This window comes from Mobula hypostoma, chromosome 6 (assembly GCF_963921235.1).
Source record: "Mobula hypostoma chromosome 6, sMobHyp1.1, whole genome shotgun sequence".
Taxonomy (NCBI): Eukaryota; Metazoa; Chordata; class Chondrichthyes; order Myliobatiformes; family Myliobatidae; genus Mobula; species Mobula hypostoma.
The window spans coordinates 166,944,338-166,965,726 of record NC_086102.1 but is presented as its reverse complement, the minus strand read 5'-3'; the positions used below and the strand labels follow the sequence as shown (position 1 = coordinate 166,965,726).

General features: G+C 39.8%; 1 protein-coding gene across 2 annotated transcripts in view; it reads left to right on the top strand.

Moving 5' to 3' along the window:
• Nucleotides 1-21,389, top strand: part of metap1d (methionyl aminopeptidase type 1D (mitochondrial)) — a 126,986-nt gene that overhangs the window by 24,828 nt on the left and 80,769 nt on the right. The window contains exon 1 of one of the 2 annotated variants that reach the window (XM_063052186.1): nt 8,943-9,080. The exons of the other annotated variant lie outside the window; for it this stretch is intronic. Within the exon in view, the coding sequence (XP_062908256.1) occupies nt 9,077-9,080 (4 nt within the window). The 5' untranslated portion in view covers nt 8,943-9,076. Of the gene's footprint in view, nt 1-8,942; nt 9,081-21,389 lie in introns of those variants that run through there. 2 annotated transcript variants of the gene reach the window in all.

Below are 21,389 nucleotides of genomic sequence, written 5' to 3'. Positions count from 1 at the left end.
AATTGATGGGGATGTGAGAGCTAATAGGTTGCAAGGAAATAAGTGGGGGAAACATGACTTATAAATATGCTAAAATAGCCAGTATAGACTCGATGGGCCTATTTCCTAGTTCTATCACGAGGAAATTCAAGAATATTATAAAGACAGAGGCTAAGGAATACAAGGGTAAGCTACAATCTGGAGGTTGTCTCGGAAATCAGAAACTATTCTGACTTGAAACTATATTGTAATTTCTTCATTGTTGCAGGGTTTAAATACTGGATTTAATACCTAACATCTTTGACGCACTTCTTTTAGCTGACTGCAACAGGGCTAAGGGCAGCTCCCCTCTATGTTCCTGGGGAAATAAGGGATATGCAATAAATCCTGGCCTTGTTTACAATGCACAGTTCCTGAAAAAACTAGCATTGTGACTCATCTCAGAAATAAGGTCTTCTAAGAATATAGGATTCTATCATCACTGCACAGAAATGGGAGCCTGGAGTATGTAATGAGGTCCTTGGATCATAGCTGAGGAAAGAGAGTGACAATAATACCATATTTATCAGGTGACTAGAGACTAACAATACCAATTGATGAAGAAGCAGATGGGGTGAGTTTACATACAAGGTCCAGATTCTTCTTCAGGCAGAGAGACAAGACATTGTTCTCAACTTGTAGCAAAATTAGCCAATTGAAGCAACCACCATCACAAGATAAGTAAGGAGGTCATCAATGTAGTAGTAATAGGAGAGAAGAGAGAGTACTTTATTTGTATCGGTAAGGTAAATATCATTTCAGTCCTCTGTAGAGTCCTCAGAATTTGTCATGAACTATTTGGAGCCAGGAGTATTCTGCTTATGTATTCTGTTAGCTGTATTCTAATCAAAAATGTGGGGAGTATATTTTTTTTCTCCACTTAGCTTACCCATCTGAATCCAGTAAATGGTAATCATATTAAACACAATCCCAAGTTGATAGAAGAACTTGTGTGAATAGCAAATTAATGTGGAAATATTTCCATAATTTAAAAAATCTGTCAGCAACTATATGAAGTAGTTCCTTTATAGATCATAATTATTACATCCCAAACTATTATAATTTATAGAACTTAAATGTTAGACCATAAGACATTGGAGCAGCATTACGTCAATTGGCCCATTGAGTCTGCTCTGCCATTCAATCATGGCTGATCCTTTTTTTTCCACCTTCTCAGCCCCATTCCATGGCCTTCATCCTATAACCTCTGATGACGTGGCCAATCAAGAACCTATCAATCTCTGCCTTAAACATACCCAATGGCCCAGCCTCTACAGCTGCCTGTGGTAACAGGTTCCACAAATTCACCACCCTCTGGTTAAAGAAATTTCTCTGCATCTCTATTTTAAATGGACACCCCTCTATCGTGAGGCTGTGCTCTCTTGTCCTAGACTTCCCCACCATTGGAAACATCCTTTCCACATTTACTTTGTTTAGGCCTTTGAACATTTGAAAGATTTCAATGAAATCCCCCCCCTCATTCTTCTAAATTCCAGTGAGTACAGTCCCAGAGCCATCAAACGGTCCTCATATGATAACCCTTTCATTTCTGGAATCATCCTTGTAAACCTCCACTGAACCCTCTCCAAGGCCAACACATCTTTTTCTTAGATGAGGAGCCTAAAACTGTTCACAATAGTCAAGCTGAGGAATTACCAGTGCCTTATAAAACCTCAGCATCATATCCCTGTTCTTACATTCTAGACCTCTTGAAATGAATACGAACATTGCATTTGCCTTCCGCACCACTGACTCAACCTGCAAGTTAACCTTTAGGGTGTTCTGCGCAAGGACTCCCAAGTCCCTTTGCATCTCAGATTTTTTGATTTTATCCCTGTTTAGAAAATAGTCTGCACATTTATTTCTTCTACCAATGTGCATGACCATGCATTTTCCAAATTATATTTAATTTACTATTTTCTTGCATATTCTCCTCATGTCTTAAACACTTCTCAGCCTTCCTGTTTCCTCAACACCACCTGCCCCTCCACCAATCTTTATATCATCTGGAAACTTGGCAACAAAGCCATCTATTCCATCATCTAAATTATTGATATACAGCTTAAAAAGAAGCGGTCCCAACACCGACCCCTGCGGAACACCACTAGTGACTGGCAGCCAACCAGAACAGGATCATTTTATTCCCACTCGCTGCCTCCTACCAATCAGCCAATGCTCTACGCTTGCTAGTAACTTTTCTGTAATGCTGTGGGCTCTTAATTTGATAAGCAACCTCGTGTGGCGCCTTGTCAAAGGCCTTTTGAAAATCCAAATATACAGCATCTATTGCATCCCATTTATCTATCCAACTTGCAGTCTCCTCAAAGAATTCCAATAGGTTCGTCGGGCAAGATTTTCCCTTAAGGAAACCATATTGACTTTGTCCTATCTTCCCCGTGTCACCAATTACTCCGTAACCTCATCCTTAACAATTAACTCCAACATCTTCCCAACCGCTGAGGTCAGGCTAACTGGTCTATAATTTTCTTTTTGCTGCCTCCCTCTTTTCTTAAAGAGTATAGTGACATTTGCAGTTTTCCAGTTCTTTGGAACCATGCCAGAGTCCAATGATTCTTGAAAGAACATTACCAGTAACTCCACAATCTTTTCCGCTATCTCTTTACGAACCCCAGGGTGCAGTTCATCTGGTCCGGCTGACTTGTGTACCTTTTAGGTCTTTCAGCTGTTTGAGCACCTGCTCCTGTGTAATAGTAATTGCACTCACTTCTCTTCCCTCACACCCTTCAACTCCTGGCGCACTGCTAGTGTCTTACACAGTGAAGACTGATGCAAAATACTCAGTTAGTTAACATGTTATCTCCTTGTCCCCATTATTGTTTCTCTGGCCTCATTTTCTAGTGGTCCTATATCCACTCCACTGTTTTCTAATTTGCTTTCATATTTCATCTTTTCCCTTTTAGTTGCTTTCTGTAGGTTTTAAAAAGCTTCCCAATCATCTATCTTCCCACTAATTTTTCCTTTGTTGTACACCCTCTCTTTTGCTTTTACATTAACTTTGACCTCCCTTGTCAGCCATGGTTGTATTATTTTGCCTTTTGAGTATTTCTTTGTTTTTGGAATACATCTATCCTGCACCTTCCTCATTTTTCCGAGAAACTCGAGCCATTCCTGCTCTGGTCTCATCCCTGCCATAATCTCCTTCCAATTTACTTTGGCCAGTTCCTCTTTCATACCACTGTAATGTCCTTTACTCCACTGAAATGTAGAGGCAGGTTCGATTTTTTCATTTAAGAAAAAATTGGATAGGTATATGGGCAGGAAAGGAATGGAGGGTTATGGGCTGAGTGCAGGTAGATGGGACTAGGTGAGAGTAAGCGTTCGGCAAAGACTAGAAGGGCCAAAATGGCCTGTTTCCGTGCTGTAATTGTTATATGTTTATTTGAAATACTGCTAGGTTAGACTTTACTTTCTCCCTATCAGATTTCTGGTTGAACTGAATCATGTTGTGATCACTGCCTCCTGTGGGTTCCTTTATCTTAAGCTCCTTAATTGTCTCTGGTTCATTACATAACACCCAATCCAGTATTGCTGATCCCCCAGTAGGCCCAACGACAAGCTGCTCTAAAAAGCCATTTCGTAGGCATTCAACAAACTCACTGTCTTGAGTTCCATTACCAATCTGATTTTCCCTATCTACCTGTATGTTAAGATCTCCCATGATTCTCAAAACATTGCCCTTTTGACATGCCTTTTCCTGTTGTAATCTGTAGGCTACATCCCAGCTACTGTTTAGAGGCCCATATGTAACTGCCATCAGGGTCCTTTTACCCTTGCAGTTTCTTAACACGACCCATAAGGATTCAACATCTTCTGGTCATATGTCACATCTTTCTAATGATTTGATTTCATTCTTTACCTGCTGAGCCATCCACCTCCTCTGCCTACCTTCCTGTCAGTGATGGCCGAAACATCATGCCCGATAATCTGTAAAAGTGCAACAAGAATATCCAATTTATTTCTTGTACTCCATGCATTGAGATATAACACTTCAAGTACTGTATTTGCTACCATTTTGATTCTGCATCTTTAATCCACCGATACTCACCCTGCTAGCTGCAATTTTGTCTTATCATCTGCCTGCCGTTCCTATCAGTCTGACTGCATGCTGTCTTTGCTTTTTTACCATCCATCCCATCATGAGTCGCTTCACTCTGGTTCCCAGCCCCCTGCTAAATTATCTTAAACCCTCCCCAACAGCTCTGACAAACCTGTCCATGTGAATATTGGTCTCCTTTGAGTTCAGGTGCAACCCGTTCCTTTTGTACTGGTCATATCCTCCCCCAGAAGAGATCCCAATGATCCAAGAACCAGAAGCCCTGCCCCCTGCACCAGCTTCTCAGGGGGAGGGAGGGGGGAACTTCTCATCCATACATTTATCTGCCAAATCATCCTGTCTCTACCCTCACTGGCATGTGGCACAGGTAGCAATCCAAAAATTATGATCCTACTTCTTAGCTTTTTGCTTAGCTCTTTAAATTCTCTCTTCAGGACTCCTTTGCCTTTCCTTCCTATGTCATCGGTACCAATATGTACCAAGATATCTGGCTGCTCCCCCTTCCCCTCCAAAATGCTGTGGACGCAATCCGAGACATCCCTGACCCTGGCACCAGGGATTCACATTTAAGTATTCAGATGTGGAAAAATTCACCGATATTCATGAAGATTGCAGTCGACAAATATATACAAAAGAATGAACCAACAAGATTGGAGAAAATAATTTCTTCAGCAGCTGTTCCTTTAGTATGAATTTAACACCACATTTTACATTTATTGTCCCCTTTGATGTATTAAAAGATCATGATATTACCAAACTAAATTAGCAATGAGCAACACAAGACAGAAAAAGGCTTTGTCAAAAAAAATTTCAATGAGTATCTTAGAAGAGAAGTTTATGCGGGTACTGAAGATTTAGGGAGCTAAATTCATAGATGTCAACGGTGGGGCAAGGGAAAATAGTACATATGCAGGAAGCCAGAACTGGAGTTGGACAGAGACCCTTGAAGGATTTAGGGAGATTGCAGAGATAGATTGGCTATTAAGTCAACATTAGTGTCAGACAGAATGAAGAAAATAAAAGGTAGAATAAATAATAGTAATCCATGGATGAAATTCAGAAAGATTTCAGACAGATCTACAGGAAAGAGCTGTGTAGTGTTCTATAAACAATTATTTATATAATTTAATCTAGTTTGTTTGATATACATTCAGTAGCCACTCTGTTAGGTGCAGCAGGTACCTAATATGGCCATTGAGTGTATACTTGTGGTCAATCTACTTCAAGGTTCAACGTGTTGTGCATTCAGAGATGCCCTTCTGTACACCACTGTTGCAACGTGTGGTTATTTGAGTTCTGTCACCTTCCTGTCAGCTTGAACTAGTCTGACCAGTTTCCTCTGAGCTCTTTCATTAATGAAGCATTTTTGGCCACAGTACTACTGCTCACTGGATGTTTGTTTTTCAAACCATTCTCAGAGCATTTCAAAAACCTAGAAGATCAGCAATAATCATTCATCGATCAGTCAGTTATATCTGATGTTTGGTATGAACAGTTGAACCTCATGACCATGTCTGCATGCTTTTATGCATTGAGTTGCTGCCACATGATTGGCTGTTTAGATACTTGCATTCATGAGCAGAGGTACTTATGTATCTAATAAAGTGGCCACTGAGTGTACTTTTATTTTTTTTCACCTTTTTAGTTTTTTTTCTCTTCTCATGGAACATTTTGTACACAATTTCTATTTGAAAATTTAATATAAAAACTCACAGGAATTTATTGTGATTTATTTCAGTTAATATGAACATTGTTAACAAGTTAGATTCCCCTTCCTTCATCCTACTTGGACACTCTGGAAAAAGAATTCTAAATTTATGGGAAGTGCCAATTCCTGTTACCTTGCAGGGGAAAGAAGAGTAAAAGGACCAAGTGTAAAATGTGGGAGCAATTTGCCAGGAGGAAAAAAAAGTGAATCAGTAGCTTGTTTCAATCCTTGCCTGGGTTTCTTTTCTACTGTCTAGAATTCATGAAGTGTGTAAAGTTAGCTGCCCTTTTTTAATCACATGTTCTTAATCAATAAAAGTTAAAGTTACTCCTTTTGGCTTCTGTTTTACAGCACAGAAGAATTTTTGTTTTAGATTTGGGAATCAAAGCTGAAGGAAGTCAATACCAGTGCATGGCAAGTACCTTTATTTCTTTGAGGTCAGAACTTCATTTGCAAGAACAGCATTTATTATGCATCCCCAGTTTCCTTTGAGAAATTGATGCTAAACTGTCCTCCTGGTGAATATGCTTCCACAATGTTGATGGGAGGAAATTCCAGGATTCTAGCGACGATGAAGGGTTTTTCATCAGCGTAGCATTTAAAATTTCAAAGTGACTTGGAGGGAAACATTAAAGAACTGGTGCTCACATGCGCCTGAAGCTCATGTCCTTTTTGTGGTAGATTTTGTTGTTTTGGGATATGCTGTCAGAGTAGATTGGGCAAGTAACAATGTTGCATTCTGAAGTTGCAACATACTGCAGCCATTGGTGGTACTGATATTGATACTGGTACTGGTTTATTAGTGTTGTGTGTGCTGAAATTTGGAGGAAAACACACAGAGGATGCAGAGGGGGATCACAAAGGCGAGGAAAGAGGACCAGGTCGAGACCACAGAAACTTATGGAGAAGAGGAGTTTGGTGGGTAATAAAATGGATGAGTTGACAGTGCTAGCCAGGAGTCAGAGAACATTTCAGGAGTGCAGAGTTATGTGTTTTACTGAAACGGGGCTGCACGAGGATATACCCGACCAAAACGTTTCCATGGAGGGCTTCCAGACCGTTTGGGCTGACCGGAAGTGCACTAAGAGTGGTAAGCTTAAAGGAGTTGGGGGTTTGCTGTTCTGGTTAACAATGGATGGTGCAATCCGGGTCATATTACGATCGAGGAACGTGTTTGTAGACTGGATATGGAACTTTTTGCTGTTGGACTCCAGCCATATTCCACCAAGATACAACACTGGGCGCAATGGGAGATTGTTCCTGCCTGTGGCCATGGAACTTTGCAGCTCCACCTGTGGAGGGTCAGACACCCTGAGCCAATAGGCTGGTCCTGGGCTTATTTCCATCTGGTATAGTTTGCATATTGTTGTTTGATCGTTTGTCGTTTTTGTATTGCTATATTTATGCCCTATTCTTGGTTGGTGCAGCTGTAACGGAACCCAATTTCCCTTGGGATCAATAAAGCATATCTATCTATCTATCTAAGATACAAAGAAAAGCTATTTGGAATGGATGTTTATACCAGTCAAATCAGCTACTTTGTTTGGATAGATGGCACAATGGTGCAACAGGTAGTTTGCATGCCCAACAGCTCCTGTGACCTGGTTTTTAAACCTGACTTCCTGACTTTCTGTGTGTGGAGTTTGTTCATTGTCCTTATGGCTCTGGATTTCCTGTGCTCTGATTTCCTTCCGCATCCCAAAGTTGGTAGGTTAATTGATGACCGTAAGTTATCCCCAGTGTAGATAGGTGGTAAGAAAATCAGGGTGGAGTTGATGGATATGAAAATAGAGGAATAAGTGGATTAAAATTATTGATTGGATTGCTCTGAGAACTGGCATTAACTTGATGGGCTGAATGACCTCCTTTTATGTCATTAGAGAATATGCAATTATGCCAAGCTCCTCCAGTGTTTTTGAAGTTGTACTCATCAAACCAAGAGGAAAGTATTCCATCACTTGACCTGTGCTTGTAGCCACAGTACTTAGGTGGCTGGCCACCAGCACATTGATAGTTGGTATCTTGACAATAATAAAGCCATTGGATGTCAAAGTGAGTTGGTTAAATACGTTACTAGTGGAGGTGGTCATTGCCTGGATATTTGTGGTGCTAATGTTACTTGCTACCATGGAAGAAAATCTGTGAAATATGATAAATAATAAATGAAATTTTGAATGGATGCTAGAAAGTATATAATTGACTGACATCAAATTAAACGTAAATTTCTAATCACTTTATTGAGGAAAAATTGTTCAGATTGGAAGTAAATAAAAAGGTAGAAACAATGATTTTAAAAAGTAAACAAAATTAACAATAAATTAAGGTTAATGAAGCATTAGCTATTTAGGTTGGAGAGCAGGCTCATAGAGAAAATTAAAATATTTCTGTAATATTATTGTTTTGCAAACTCACACCATAATGTTGTGCATTACCCAAAGTGTATCATGTTGTAGCTGAACCATTATAATTCAACATTAATCAATATCAACTACTTTACATTTCAAGCTTATTGGATCCTATTGCAAAAAATAGTGTCTCTGCTATTTTTATCTTCAACTTTTCACTGCCCTCTTACTACAACCCCTCACCACCATACCCCCCTCCCCCCACCCCCACAGACCCTTCTCAGTGGTAATCATTCACATAACGATCTTGAATCTGGAACTTTGCCATGCCTTTGTTCCCACCTTGACCCACATGGAGTGCGTTATCTTTGCTTCACCCATTTACTTATACCCATTAAGTACTCTCATCCTGTCATCTTCCTACCACATTAACATTCTGGTAGATTCAAGACAATCTGAAAATTGACAGTACAGATTAATATCTAAAACATAAATTTAAAGGGGCTGACAGCCAAGTTCACCATAAGGATCAGTAAGTACATCACATGGTGTATTGGAGTACTGTTGTTCACTTGAACCTATGCTGAATAACAGAACAGTACCAATGTCCATAAACAACTTCTATAATTTATTTTCTTCCTGTTCCCATCAACTATTCACAGGTTCTTTCACTCAACCACACACCATGGGTAATTTACAAAAACAAAAGTCTGCATATCTTTTGGATGAAGAGGAAATATTAGGTGCCCAGAAAAAAACTTGTGTGTTCACAGGAAGAATGAACAAAGCTGGCATTGACACCACTAGGGACAGAATCCACTGTGCTGTCTTTGTGAATATTTTTCTGCTAAGTAATCCAAGTGATGGGCCTGTCTCTCCTGCAAATAGCGCAGAAACTGGTCTACATTTCTTGTGATAGCCTCCACAAGCATGAGTAAGTCAGGACATTCGTGAGCTATGGCTTTGCAAATGTATTCCAAGCATGGGTTGAATGCTGTTTTATACCTCTATGATTGTCCACGTGTATCCCTGCTGTATTCATGGAGGGTCTAGGACCAATTTGGCTTTTTATAAATGGAGACAAGAGACTGCAGATGGTGGAATCTGGAGCAAAATACTCCACTATTATCTTTGATCCATCCTCAAATTCGCTTGGACTATTTCTCACATCTCCCATTTCTAGATCACTCTGCCTCCATCTCAGGAAACAAGCTATCCAATGTCATTTGCTATAAACGACTGACTTCCACAACTACCCAGACTGTACCTTCCCATCCTATCTTCTTTAAGGATGGCATCCTTACAAGAGACAAGTCCGCTGCATCTGGTCTTGAGATGCAAATTTCCATTCCAGGATATCTGAAATGCCTTCTTTTTTCAAGAAACATAGTGTTGCCCCTACATGGATGATGGAGCCCTTACCAAAATCTCCTCCATTTTCCACATTCCCATCTCCCCCCCTCCACCCCCCCCCCCAAGCCCACCATAACTCCACCTAGACAGAATGAACAGATGCAGAACTCCTTTGGTCCTCACCTTTTACCCTACTAGTTTCCACCTCCAGCACATAGTTCTGTCATTTCTGCCAGCTGCAATGCTATCCCACCACTTGTCACACTTCCACTCCCCCTAACTTTCTCTTTTCTCAGGGCTACAATTGGGGAACCGTGTCCAGTTCTGGTCACCTCACTATAGGAAGGATGTGGAAGCATTGGAAAGGGTACAGAGGAGATTTACCTGAATGCTGCCTGGTTTAGAGAGTATGCATTATGATCAGAGATTAAGGGAGCTAGGGCTTTACTCTTTGGAGAGAAGGAGGATGAGAGAAGACATGATAGAGGTATACAAGATATTAAGAGGAATAGATAAAGTGAATAGCCGATGCCTCTTCCCCAGGGCACCACTGCTCAATACAAGAGGACATGGCTTTAAGGTAAGGGACGTGAAGTTCAAGGGTGATATTAGAGGAAGGATTTTACTCAGAGAGTGGTTGGTGCGTGGAATGCACTGCCTGAGTCAGTGGTGGAGGCAGATACACTAGTGAAATTTAAGAGACTACTAGACAGGTATATGGAGGAATTTAAGGTGGGGGCTTATGTGGGAGGCAGGGTTTGAGGGTTGGCACAACATTGTGGGCCAAAGGGCCTCACTGTGCTGTACTGTTCTATGTTCTATAACTCCGCGGTTAATTCATCCCTCCCATCCTCGGGTGTTTACCCCTACTATTGCAAAAGGTGCAACATCTGCCCCTACACCTCCTCCCTCATCATCAAGTCTAAACAGATGAGGGATATGTTCACATGAACCTCCACCTGCCTTGTCTTTTGCCTTCACTGCTCTTCTTATGGCCTCTACATCAGGAATTCCAAGCATTGACTCAATGACGTCTCTGCCTTGTGCCTGCACTCTGTGAATCATAGCCATCCTGAGCTCCTTTGGAAGCCAGTTTTGCTCTCCTCCTCACTCCCACATCGACCTATCTGTTCTTAGTCTCCTGCATTGCCATAGTAAGGCCAAATGCAGACGAAAAGAACAGCACCTCATATTCTGCTTGAGTATGCTTTGAGCATACTATGCTTTGTCAGAAACTAACTTCTAGGCATATTTCTGCAATTTTTTTCTTGTAATGTTTGTTACAGTACCTCTTAGCTGTATCTTCTATTCACTTCCAGCTTGAGTGACTCAGCTTCCAGTCCAAAGCCTGAATAAATCCTAATTTGTCATAGGTTACCTACATTGTGTTTTCCATTTTCTTGTTTTCTATTACCTGTAAAAATGTAAAGGATGTGTATTCACTAAAAGAAACTGCACAAGATTAGTTTATCACTTGAGAAACTTAAAAAAAATGAACAGAATCACTGCAAACACTGAAGAGAAAGTGAATAAGCCATGTGTAGAAGGAGATAAAAGGTGAAGGAAGACAAAAGCAGATACTCATAAAGCTGAAGTGTAGGAATCAAACGGGGAGCTAGTTATAGCAAGAGGTGCCCATATTTTTTAACTTAGGGTGCTAAACACATGAGTAAGCAACTGCCAAGACACTACAAATTACTTGGAAATTCTCGAAGCAAACTAGAAATAATTTATTTTTTGAAACTGCCAACCATTGATTTGCTAGTGAGACTTGCATTTTGGAAATGTTTACTGTTGTAAGTGTCACTAGCACCATGCAAAGTCTTGTGTGAGGCAATGGCTAGCAACACTAGTGGTTAAGTAACGTCGAAAGATGTAACACACACTGTTTCTGGTCTGCAAGCCAGAAGGAGCTGCCAACTGCAAGCAGGACAAAGCTAGTCAGCCTGATTCAGGACTGCACCAAAGACTAAATGACTACCAATGGGTGTTTGTAAGTTTCAGTTAAAACATTATCTTTTGAACTTAAAATTAGGATCTTGTAATTTTGTATTAGAAGTGAAACATTGGTTAGTTCTTAGTTTGTTCGATCTACAAAAGTTACAGGAAATGAAAGGATTAACAGAAGATACTTCAGGGAAACCCTTACAAATTCAACTTAACCTGTGTTTGAAAATTTTTAAAAATACTGCAGATGCAGGAGATTTAAAATAAAAACAGAAAATGGTGGAAATATTCAGAAATTCTGAAGAAAGGGTCTTGAATTGAAACATTAAATCTGTTTCTCTTTCCATAGATGCAGCTGGACCTGCTTGAGTGTTCCCAGTATTTTCTGTTTTTATTTCAAACTGTTGTTGTTTTCGCCCATTCAGTAATTCTTTAAACAACGTAAGAAATGGAAGCAGAATATATTGACCCTTTGGAGTCTTTTCTGCTATTCAAACTGATTTATTTTACATCAGTGTAGGTTTCCTGCACTAATCTGGTATCACTTAATTGTCCTAATATCTAAACATTTATCAAAACCATTATTAGAAATGTTGTGTTTTTTTCCCCAGAACATGCAAAACCTCATCTTTTGCCAGGTTCAGTTGAGAAAACCTTTCTGTAACACTCCATACCGTGTCTTCTGCCTTTTCCCCCTTATCCGTGGAATCTTGAAACAGCACAGCCGCTGTCCTCGTGCTTGTGAGACTGACTCTCTTGTGCTGTCCAACAGATACAGGTTCTTACTGGGTACTGCTTGATATCAAGAATTATAGAGCCATACCATCATACAACACAGAAACAGGACCAATAGCCTGCCATGACCACGCCTATCATAATATAATCATTCCATTTAGCACACTGATCTGTAGCTCCCTATACCTCAGCAATTAAAATACTCATCCAGATAGTTTGTGAACTTGTGAGAGCACCTGCCTGCACCATCTTCACAGGGCCGCATGTTCCTGAGTGCAACAATTATTTTCCCTGGATCTCTTCCACCTTTCTTAATGCTTGCCTTAAATCTATATTCTCTGATATAAAATGTCTCTGTCACTGGAAAAGTTTCTCATTATCCACCCTATCTGTGCAGCTTATAATTTTAGATACCTGTATCACACCCATCTTTAGTCATTTCTGCTGCAGGGAAAACAACCTCAGCCTATCCAGGTTCTCCTCGTAACCAGAACATCCCATCCCAGGTAACAACCTGATGAACTCCCGACTCATTCTTCCCCAATGCACTCAAATTCTTCCCCTGACATAGTGACCACTGTATTCTTGCTGTGATCTAAAGAAAGTTTTATGATGTTGTACTGTGAACTTAATTTTAGCTGGCCATTGGTGTAATGACTTCCACGCCAAACTTCGAGGCGAATGGTCCCGGGATCGAATTCAGCCAGCTCCTTGCACACTTTCTGTCTGTCTTGAGTTGAGTGTTGAGCAAGCAGCTCAGCCTCATAAAAACAGATAAATTCTAACGATACAGCAGAGGTTGCTGCCCGATGCACCACAAGGTGCGGAGAGGATCAATAAACCGTGAACGTAATGCTCTTAAATTCTATGCCATGACTAATTAAAACCAGTATCCTGTGTGCTTGAAGATGCAATCACCAGCTGATTCCTTCAACCCCCTAGATCCACTAGGCAAACTTGTAATTCTTAATGTGTAATAAAGGTTTTTAAATGTTCCTGTGTGAGATTCTATCTGTAGCGTGTGGCATTAGTAGACCCACCAATGTCTCATGTTTCTGTACCAGAAGCAACAACAATACTGCCTTCCTTTTTTGCATCTGGACACATTGCTCTGTGCTGTGGCCTTCAGAATTGCAACAATACAATTGGCTCTCAAGGACATGTCTGCTCTTTCTATATACAGGATAAATGTCTTGAGTCTGATCTTATTTCTTGAAATATCCATTGCGTTCACTCTCTGTCGTCATTACTGCTCTACCTAGTAAACTATATTCACTGTTAACATCACATTAGATTGCTGTTCACACTGTTACTCTCTCAAGTATCAACATCCCAAATTTGTTGGTAATGTAGTATCTGTAGGCTCTTTGGTGTTCCTACTTGCAAATTTGGAGTTATCAACAAAACATCTTTTATTGAAAGTGGTTAACATTCAACAAATAGCTGGGAACATTACAGAAATGTATCAAAAATCACAGATAATAGTGCACCCATTTACTAAAGATACATTAACTCTTGTATGTATTATAGTTTATAATGACCAATTTCAATAATACTGGATTCCTCATTAACTCTTGAACAAAATTCATTACTGTCTCCATCAGTCTTCTGGATTGCCTCAACTAACCTTGATTCCAACAATGTCAAGACCTGAGTTGTAGCTAAGTATTTCATTGCATCTTTAGAGAGGTGCAACTATTGAGTTGAGGGTCACAAATATGATTGTGAAAGAACCAAGCAGGATGCTGTGATATTTGTGATTACTTGTATGCACTTTTTGCAAAATTAGAGCAACATCCTTTACAGCTGAAATATAGAGAGAAAAAAAATTCCCATTTACTTTAGAGACCAAGCTTGGAATCCATTCAGCAGAAGAAAAAAATAAATATGCTTAAGTATGATTGTAAAGATGAAAAGATAGGGGTTCAAAGGTATATTTAATGTCAGAAAAATGTATACAATATACATTCTGAAATGCTTTTTCTTCGCAACCATCCACGAAAACAGAGGAGTGCACCAAGGAGTGAATGACAGTTAAATGTTAGAACCCCAAAGTACCCCCCAACTCCCCTCCCTCCCACGTGTAAGTGGCAGCAGGCAACAAACCCTCCTGCCCCCCACTGGCAAAAAAAACCATCGGCACCCGCCATTGAGCACTCAAGCATGAGCAAAGCAACAGCAAAGACACAGACTTCCAGTTACCCCAAAGACTTCGCGTTTCTTTCCCCCCCCCAATAAGGGAGAAAGATGCGTCTCTGTTTCACAGTGAGAGGGGAGACATAACAAACAACTCACTGGTTTACGATGTTAAAAGTCCGTTACGTTGCTTTTTTCAAGCTCTGTGCCCAAAGATCTTAGGTCTCTGGGCACACAGCCATAGATATTCCGACTCCCCCAAAGGCACATGTATCTCTTGCCATGACACCGACCTTCGATCCGCCTGTCTCCTGAGCCCCGAGATCCGAGGCCTTCAAAGTCGAACCGAACTTAGGCCAAGCCCTTGGCGTGCCGAACAACGGCCAGTTATGAAACCCCGAGACCAGGTCTCATTCCCGCAAAGAACCACAGTCAACATGTAACTCCAGGTCAGGATCTTCAAAAGTACCCTGAAAGGGTAAAATAGAGATATTAAAGATGGAAATATAGCTGTTTCCGAAGATGCATGCAAAGGAGTGGCTGTTTAGTGCCATAATCACGTATGTAAAGATATTTTCAGTGTAGTTATGTGTTATTTAAAGGAAAATTTTGAAGACATAAACCAGGTCTAGGCCACCTGGCACCTGCCTTTTAATAATAATATGGTTTATCTCAGAATCAGAATCAGGTTTATTATCACTGGCATGTGTTGTGAAATTTGTTAACTTAGCAGCAGCAGTTCAATGCAGTACATGATATAGAAGAAAAAGAAGAAGAAAAATAATTAAATTACAGTATATATTGAATAGATTAAAAATTGTGCTGAAAAACAGAAATAATATACTGTCAAAAAGTGGGGGAGAGTTCACTAGTTCAATGTCCACTTAGGAATCAGATAGCAGAGAGGAAGAAGCTGTTCCTGAATCGCTGAGTGTGTGCCTTCAGGCTTCTGTACCTCCTACCTGATGGTAACAGTGAGAAAAGGGCATGCCCTGGGTGCTGGAGGTCTTAATAATGGACGTTGCCTTTCTGAGGCGCCGCTTGTTGAAGATGTCTTGGGTACTTTGTAGGCTCGTACCCAAGATAGAGCCAACTAAGTTTACAACCCTCTGTAACTTCTTTCGGTCTTGTGTGGTAGCCCCCCCCCTCCCCCATACCAGACAGTGTTGCAGCCTGTAAGAATGTTCTCCACCGTACAGCTATAGAAATTTCTAAGTGTATTGCTATATTCTGTCTGCATTGCTCTTTACAATCTTTAACTGTCCATTCCCTTGTTTTTCACATCTTTCTACAAATATTTTTTACCACCCTTGAGGAAGAATTCCAAAGATTTATGACACTTTGAAAGAAAAAAAAACTCTCCTTATTTCTGTCTTAAATGGGCAACCCATTATTTTTAAATAACAAATGATGGTTCTCGATGCTCCTACAATAAGAAATGTCTCTCCACATTCACTCTCAAGATCCCTCAGGATCATTATTTTTCACTCAAGTCCACTGTCAGCCTTATAAACCCTAGTGGAATCAATGTGGTCCATCCAACCTTTCATCATGAAACAACTTGCACGTTTTAGTGATTAAGCTAATAAATCTTTTCTGAACTGCTTCAAATATATAACATCCTTCTTGAACTGAGGTGTTCCTGGCTTGTTGAGTATTTAGTTCGTATTAATTTAGGTTTAGGTGGCTTTTGATTGTTTGCAATATCTGTTCAAAGGAATGAAACCGCTTAGGAACAAATACACCCATGGTCTATCTCAGGAATGTACTGCAGAAAGCATGTTAGAACTCAATATGGTGAATTCATACAGGAACCAATATTATTAGACATAAATATTTATCTGCCAATAGGATTTGTAAAATCAAAGCCTCCATATAATCTATCATACTGAAGATTTGTAAAAATGTATGTAAATAAGGGAAGTCTGCAGCTTGTTTTTGGAGTTTTTGACAAAATAATATTGGCTAACATTACAGAAACATTTGGCTGCCAGTTACTTTATATATGTGTAGATTTACTGAAGACAAACTTGTAACCATCACTCTCTGGGTTCGAGCTAGTCCTCCTTCCCCTCCCCCCCCCCCACCTTCTTCTTCTGGTGTCTTTCCCCTTCCTTTCCAATCCAGAAGAAAGGTCTCAGACTGAAACATCAACTGTTTTCTCATTTCCACAGATGCTACCTGACCAGCTGAGTTCTTCCAGCATTTTGTGTGTGTTACTCTCTCTGTAAATCTGCAGAGTTGTTATTCCTTATAGATATTGCATTTATTTTATCTTTCCTTTATTAAATTTATGTCAAAATGAAATGTCACATCTTCCTGTTCAGGCTACAAGATTGTCATGGCCTGCTTGCTTGTACTTGAACGCTGTTGTTACTGCTTTGATGTGCCCTGAAGCAATTACACTGGACAACAAAGATTTTGCTCCCTGAATACCTTTAGGTATATCTTATGAATTTTCGACTACTGATCATGAAAATCACCATGAAATTTCCCTATCACGCACCATTTTTTAATAAACTTATGTTTATTATTTCAATTCATAATTCAAGTCAATTAAAATGTTGCCTACAATTAAGCTGGAAAGTTTCCTATCTTGTCCAGGTATGCTTGGGCACGCTTAGGCGGTGCAGCTGCTGCATGGCAGGACAGGTTTTAGTAATAATTATTGGGTTCAGGACTGTAAGGATGGAATTTGCTATCACTATGCACAAAAATTTTTATGAAGGATTTTGATATTTGAGACAGATGCCTTCCAGAATAACTGATGCCAAGATTAAGGAAAGCATTTTTGTTGGTCCACAAATCAAACGGGTCGTCAATGACAGGCAATTTGAAGAACTTCCAGTGGGACTGGAGAAAATCACATGGAAGGCATTCAAGGAAGTTGTTGAAATTTTTCTTGGCATCTACAGAGCACCAAACTACATGCAGCTGGTTGAAAGCATGCTTCAAGCATATAAAACCATGAAATGTAACATGTCACTAAGGATTCATTTTTCTGCATTCCCATTTTGACTTCTTCCCTGCAAATCTTGGTGCTGTTAATGAAGAGCATGGTGAAAGGTTTCACCAGGACATTATGGTCATGGAGAAAAGATACCAGGGCAACTGGAATCCATCAATGCTGGTGAATTATTGCAGGACACAAGCGAGAAGCCTCAGACACTGAGTACAAATGAAAATCATTAACAAAATATTTTAACTTAGTTGAACTATTGCAAAGCATCAGCACCATTATGCAATTAAACACTAATATTCAATAAAAGTTACTTTGTTGTTTCTCCAAACTCTTGTGTGGTACAAGTAGTCTGAAATTATATTTGTGTTCATCTTCAAGCAGTCTATCATAAACAAAAAAAAAATTCTGAGGAAGCAACATTTTTGAAAAAATTTGTTGTCCAATATTATCCTTCCTCAGTTGAGGTCACATTCATTCATTAATCCTGTAAAATTGAGTTAACTAAAATTTTGAGGGGACTACCAGTATGGAGGTTTAATATCTATCTAGACAGTTGAAATGAAATGCCTGTTAGTGTGTTTAATTTCTATATAAGTTTACAGAAATTTAATTGGTAGCATCAAAACCAAAGGTATGTGAGTTTTAATAACAAAGTATAAGGAATCTTCAGGCCAGTTCGAACTCTCAAATTAGTTTGACTTCACTGATATTTCTATTTGGGCCTGATATTTTTTAAAAGAAAACCTTATTTTCCCCCTTGAAAGTCAATATTACATCTGCTTCTACCACTCTTTTAGTGATTTCCAGATCGTAATAATATTCAAAGTACATTTATTATCAGAGTATATATTATACAACCTTGAGATTTGTCTCCTTATAGGTAGCCACAAAACAAGAAACCCAAAACAATCCATTAAAAAAAGATGTGCAAAGAGAGAGGGAAAAAAAAAAGCAAATCCTGCAATTAATAAAAGCATTTAGAATGAAAGTGAGTCCATAGACATGAAACCCAGAGTAGGCCCACGGCCTCAGCCTCGGTCTCAGTGCAGCAAAAAAATGGAGAACTGTCCTAACACCCATCCTTTTCGATCCATCCAGGCTGGCGTTTAAATCATAATATATTTTTTTGATAAAGGAAATTCTTCTTACATTGTACTAGATCTTAAATTCTATGTTTACTGTTTACCATCCTATTAATGGAAACTGTTTGATGATTTGGAAGAGGGAACTGAGTGTAGCGTAGCAAAATTTGCTGATGACACTAAACTGAGTGGAAAAGCAAATTGTACAGAGGATGTGGAGAGTCTGCAGAGGGATGTAGATAGGTTAAGTGAGTGGGCCAAGGTCTGGCAGATGGAATACAACGTTGGTAAATGCGAGATCATCCACTTTGGAAGGAATAATAGAAGAGCAGATTATTATTTAAATGGTGAAAGATTGCAGCATGCTGTTGTGCAGAGGGACTTGGGAGTGCTTGTTCATGAATCGCAAAAAGTTGGCTTGCAGGTACAACAGGTTATTAAGAAGGCAAACGGAATGTTGGCCTTTATTGCTAGAGGGATTGAATTCAAGAGCAGGGAAGCCATGCTGCAACAAATATACGGTACTGGTGAGGCCGCACCTGGAGTACTGTGTGCAGTTCTGGTCTTCATACTTGAGGAAGGATATACTGGCTTTGGAGGCAGTGCAGAGGAGGTTCACCAGGTTGATTCCAGGGATGAAGGGGTTAACCTATGAGGGGAGATTGAGTCACCTGGGACTATACTCTCTGGAATTTAGAAGAATGAGAGGGGATCTTATAGAAACATACAAAATTTTGAAAGGGATAGATAAGATAGAAGTAGGAAAGTTGTTTTAAGACTAGAACTGGGGGACATTGCCTCAAGATTCAGGGGAGAACATCTAGGATGGAGGTGAGGAGAAACTGTTTTTCCCAGAGAGTGGTGAATCTGTGGAATTCTCTGCCCAGGGAAGCAGTTGAGGCTTCTTCACTAAATACAAACCCCATTTCCGGAAAAGTTGGGATATTTTCCAAAATGCAGTAAAAACAAAAATTTGTGATATGTTAATTCACGTGAACCTTTATTTAACTGACAAAAGTACAAAGAAAAGATTTTCAATAGTTTTACTGACCAACTTAATTGTATTTTGTAAACGTACACAAATTTAGAATTTGATGGCTGCAACACCCTCAACAAAAGTTGGGACAGAGTTAAAATAAGATTGAAAAGTGCACAGAATATTCAAGTAACACCGGTTTGGAAGACTCCATATTAAGCAGGCTAATTGGTAGCAGGTGAGGTATCATGATTGGGTATAAAAGTAGCGTCCATCAAAGGCTCAGTCTTTGCAAGCAAGGATGGGTCGTGGCTCACCCCTTTGTTCCAAAATTCGTGAGAGAATTGTTAGAGCAAAAGGAACATTTCTCAACGCAAGATTGCAGAGAATTTAGGTCTTTCAACATCTACAGTACATAATATTGTGAAAAGATTCAGAGAATTCAGAGACATCTCAGTGCGTAAAGGGCAAGGTCGGAAACCACTGTTGAATGCGCGTGATCTTCGAGCCCTCAGGCAGCACTGCCTAAGAAACCGTCATGCTACTGTGACAATTATAGCCACCTGGGCTCGGGAGTACTTCGGAAAACCATTGTCACTCAATACAGTCTGTCGCTGCATCCAGAAACGCAACTTGAAACTGTATTACGCAAGGAGGAAGCCATACATCAACTCTATGCAGAAACGCCAGCGAGTTCTGTGGGCCCGAGCTCATCTCAGATGGACCGAAAGACTGTGGAACCGTGTGCTGTGGTCAGATGAGTCCATATTTCAGCTAGTTTTCGGAAAAAACGGGCATCGAGTTCTCCGTGCCAAAGATGAAAACGAACATCCAGATTGTTATCAGCGAAAGGTGCAAAAGCCAGCATCTGTGATGGTATGGGGGTGCATCAGTGCCCACGGCATGGGTGAGTTGCATGTATGTGAAGGTACCATTGACTCTGAGGCATATATTAGGATTTTAGAGAGACATATGTTGCCATCAAGGCGACGTCTCTTCCCAGGACGTCTGTGCTTATTTCAGCAGGACAATGCCAGACCACATTCTGCGTGGGCTACAACAGCGTGGCTTTGTAGACACAGAGTGCGTGTGCTTGACTGGCCTGCTGCCAGTCCAGATCTATCTCCTATTGAAAATGTATGGCGCATCATGAAGAGGAGAATCAGACAACGGAGACCATGGACTGTTGAGCAGCTGAAGTCTTATATCAAGCAAGAATGGACAAAATTTCCAATTGCAAATCTACTACAATTAGTATCCTCAGTTCCAAAATGATTAAAAAGTGTTATTAAAAGGAAAGGTGATGTAACACAATGGTAAACATGCCTCTGTCCCAACTTTTGTTGAGTGTGTTGCAGCCATCAAATTCTAAATTTGTGTATGTTTACAAAATACAATTAAGTTGGTCAGTAAAACTATTGAAAATCTTTTCTTTGTACTTTTGTCAGTTAAATAAAAGTTCACATGAATTAACATATCACAGATTTTTGTTTTTATTGCATTTTGGAAAATATCCCAACTTTTCTGGAAATGTGGTTTATATATTTAAGATACAGTTAGATAGGTTTTTACATGGTAAGGGAATTAAGGGTTATGGGGAAAAGGCAGGTAGATGAAACTGAGTTTATGGACAGTTCAGCCGTGATCTTATTGAATGATGGAGCAGGCTCGATGGGTTGGATGGCCTACTCCTGCTTCTATTTCTTATGTTCTTATGAAAACCCCTTGTTATTTTGAACAACTCTCTTAAATCTGTTTACCTATACTGTGCAATAGAGAGCTGTCTTATTTAGTCTTTTCAGATAATTGAAATTCTGTATCCATGATTTTATTACTGTAGGAAATTTTTATGTCTATCAGTTCTTGATGTAAAATATGATAGTCAGGTTATATTAAGGCTTCAATTTCTGACAGTGTCAGCAGAGCATAATTGAACAAACTCTATTAATGAGAAGCTGCCCTGTCCTTACACCAAAAGATTTCTAGTTCCATTGTCATTCTGTGCCTGTTAGGTAATCTCAATTGGGCTATTCTTCAATTCTTCATATGATA